Source organism: Anarrhichthys ocellatus, unplaced genomic scaffold, assembly GCF_004355925.1.
Source record: "Anarrhichthys ocellatus isolate YVR2014 unplaced genomic scaffold, GSC_Weel_1.0 scaffold6365, whole genome shotgun sequence".
NCBI classification, from domain to species: domain Eukaryota; kingdom Metazoa; phylum Chordata; class Actinopteri; order Perciformes; family Anarhichadidae; genus Anarrhichthys; species Anarrhichthys ocellatus.
The window spans coordinates 1-2,488 of record NW_022286339.1 but is presented as its reverse complement, the minus strand read 5'-3'; the positions used below and the strand labels follow the sequence as shown (position 1 = coordinate 2,488).

Genomic DNA, 2,488 nt, shown 5'->3' with positions numbered 1-2,488 from the left:
GCTTTTGCCACAAGCAAATTTCTCGGTCAAGTTAAAAAATTCCAACTCGCGCAAATACGCGAATGAGGCGAATTTCGCGTTTTTCATGACATGCCATTCACCATTTCATGGTGTGAAAAAAAATGTTTTTCTGACAATCGTCGGCCTAGATTAAGAGATCTATTAATCCGATCTGGAAGATTTTCATTGATGCTTTCTAGTCACTTCTCTTATAAAGTGTTGAATCGAGAGGAAAGCTCGTAACGTTGGCAGCTAACAGAACACTTTGTGCGTTCAAGCTCCATTCAGTAAAAATGTAAATTTAACTAAAGTAAATGATATCACGATGTGTTCAAATGTAATCGAGTAACATGTAGTTTTGGTGAGAAACTTGAACAAATGAATCTAGTTGTTTGAAGGAGATGTTTCACAGCAATATAAAATAGATATTAAAGATGAATTATGACCCGTTTAACTTCCTCTCACTTGCTCTAAACAGCGTATAATACATCATTAAAACTAATGACTAGATGTTTTTAGCAATAAAAATATAAATGTTTATTTCCTAATCATTTGAATTGTGTTTTTATGTAAATAACCCGTAATGATGTCTTAAACAAAGTAAAGGGAAAAGTTGATTATTCATATCTTAGTTCGTTAGCTACAGGCTGATTACAAATATTCTGGTTAATAATAATTAAAACCGTAAAACATATTCATATTTTCTCTGATAATTGTGATATTAAATTATCATATTGTGACATCGTAGTAACGTATCTCATCGGGCAATCCTTATTGTTGGACCCTGAAATAGTTTGCTGTTTTAAAAAGTGATCGAAAAAGAAGAAATTGCAAAGTCAGCACCTTGTCTCTTGTACAGATTTGCTTCTGCCCGTCCACCTCACACACTCTGGCAAACTTGATGAAGCGCAGATGGTCAAAGTTGGTCTTGATGCCCAGGTGGTAGGCGTCCCTGAGAAGAGACAGAGTGAGGAATATGAAATGAGAATGTTTCTTACCTTAAGATAATACGTTGTAGTTCATCTACAGTCGCCGTTCAACAAGCCCCACCTGGCAAGGTAGTCAAACTTGTCCACATCAACGCCATTTCTTTTGTTGGCCACGATTTCATAGAGGAAGGACTTTTCTTCTGGATGGCCTTCAGATGGCTGCAGAGATGACAGACAGCAGTGGCATTAGAATGGCTGCTGTAGCCATGATGATGATAACTGACTAATTCTACACAATTCACTCAGACACAGTACCTGTCCTTTAATCATGTCTTTGATGAACATCAGGTCAATGTCCAGCAGATTCTTCTTCGTCTTCTTCTTGTCCTTATCCTCATACTCATACATCTCCTTCTTCAGGTTACATTCCTCCACCATGTCGTCAAACATTGCTAGAGAGGCTTCCTCATGCTGCAAGATACACAGATTCGTTAACATATAGTAAATTCCTGTATTGCAAAGTTTTGTGTATTTTCATTGCACCACGTTTTGTTTTTAAATGATACTGCTGACATTTATTAAAACAATACAAATGTCATAACATCCATTTCCACTGTCATGTTTGATGTCATTTGGCAGCATAAATATTGATGTTTTGGGAAAGTCATCTAATATGCATGATATGTCCCAACTTTTGTATCAGAACATCTGTTAATAATGGTCTTTCTTCTACTTTAGGGTTTGCCCCAAGACTCTCCTGGTCGCCTCCCCTCTAACCCAAACTAACTGGTCTGGACATCCTTTGTTAGCTTATGCTCCTCTGACATTCTACCTCTCTTGCCCTTATCTCTTTATCTGGGTCCAGAACTTTGAACCGACAGATTCATCTGGCATCGGGACAGGCGAACAACAGCGTTTTCCTCCATGAAAAAGTAATTGACGAATAAGCACAGGGGAGGGACTAACGATTAGCCAATCAGAGCCAGGTGCGGGATAAAACTGCGCAGTAATAATCACAACAATGGAGGCCGCTACAGATGACACTGAAGCTGCTATTGAGGCTGATTCTATATTGATTTAAAGTACAGCACTCTGCTGTGATGTCTGTGAACATCATTTAAATAAATGAAATAAATAAATAAATGACGTAATGTCATTAATTCATCAGCTGTGAGCTCCAGATCAGACTGGAAACTTAACCACTTTAAAGAGTGCAGAGTTGTACTATGTGCTATCTTCCTCTGTTTGTACTTTTTAAACAGAAAACATATACTGTGATATTTACTGCTAATGACAATATAACAAACAGACAGGAGGAAACCTTCAGGTGATTTCCCTCCAGGCCTCTATTTATTAAACAGACAGCATTTTATTTTATTTTATAATTTGAACTTGTTGTTCTTGAAGTCGCTGAGAATTAACAAATACCAACACTGAACCATCGACAACAGAGACCCAGAATCCCACTGCTCTCCCAAGTGAGCTCGACTCCTTTGGCTCAACGATGCGATTTCAACGGTTATTTTGTGGTTTCTTACCTTCCAATCCTTCCATTCCTT

The 2,488-nt window shown here is 37.9% G+C and overlaps 1 protein-coding gene across 1 annotated transcript; it reads right to left on the bottom strand.

Annotated features, from left to right (window-relative positions):
* Positions 1–370: 370 nt before the first annotated feature.
* LOC116380193 (deoxynucleoside triphosphate triphosphohydrolase SAMHD1-like) lies at positions 371–2,482 on the bottom strand. The gene is made up of 4 exons (XM_031842137.1): positions 2,468–2,482; positions 1,245–1,400; positions 1,051–1,148; positions 371–952 (listed from the first exon to the last, which is right to left on the bottom strand). Exons 2-4 carry the CDS (start codon positions 1,377–1,379, stop codon positions 772–774), a joined length of 414 nt encoding a protein of 137 aa, XP_031697997.1. The 5' UTR covers positions 1,380–1,400; positions 2,468–2,482; the 3' UTR covers positions 371–771.
* Between the last annotated feature and the right edge of the window lie 6 nt (positions 2,483–2,488).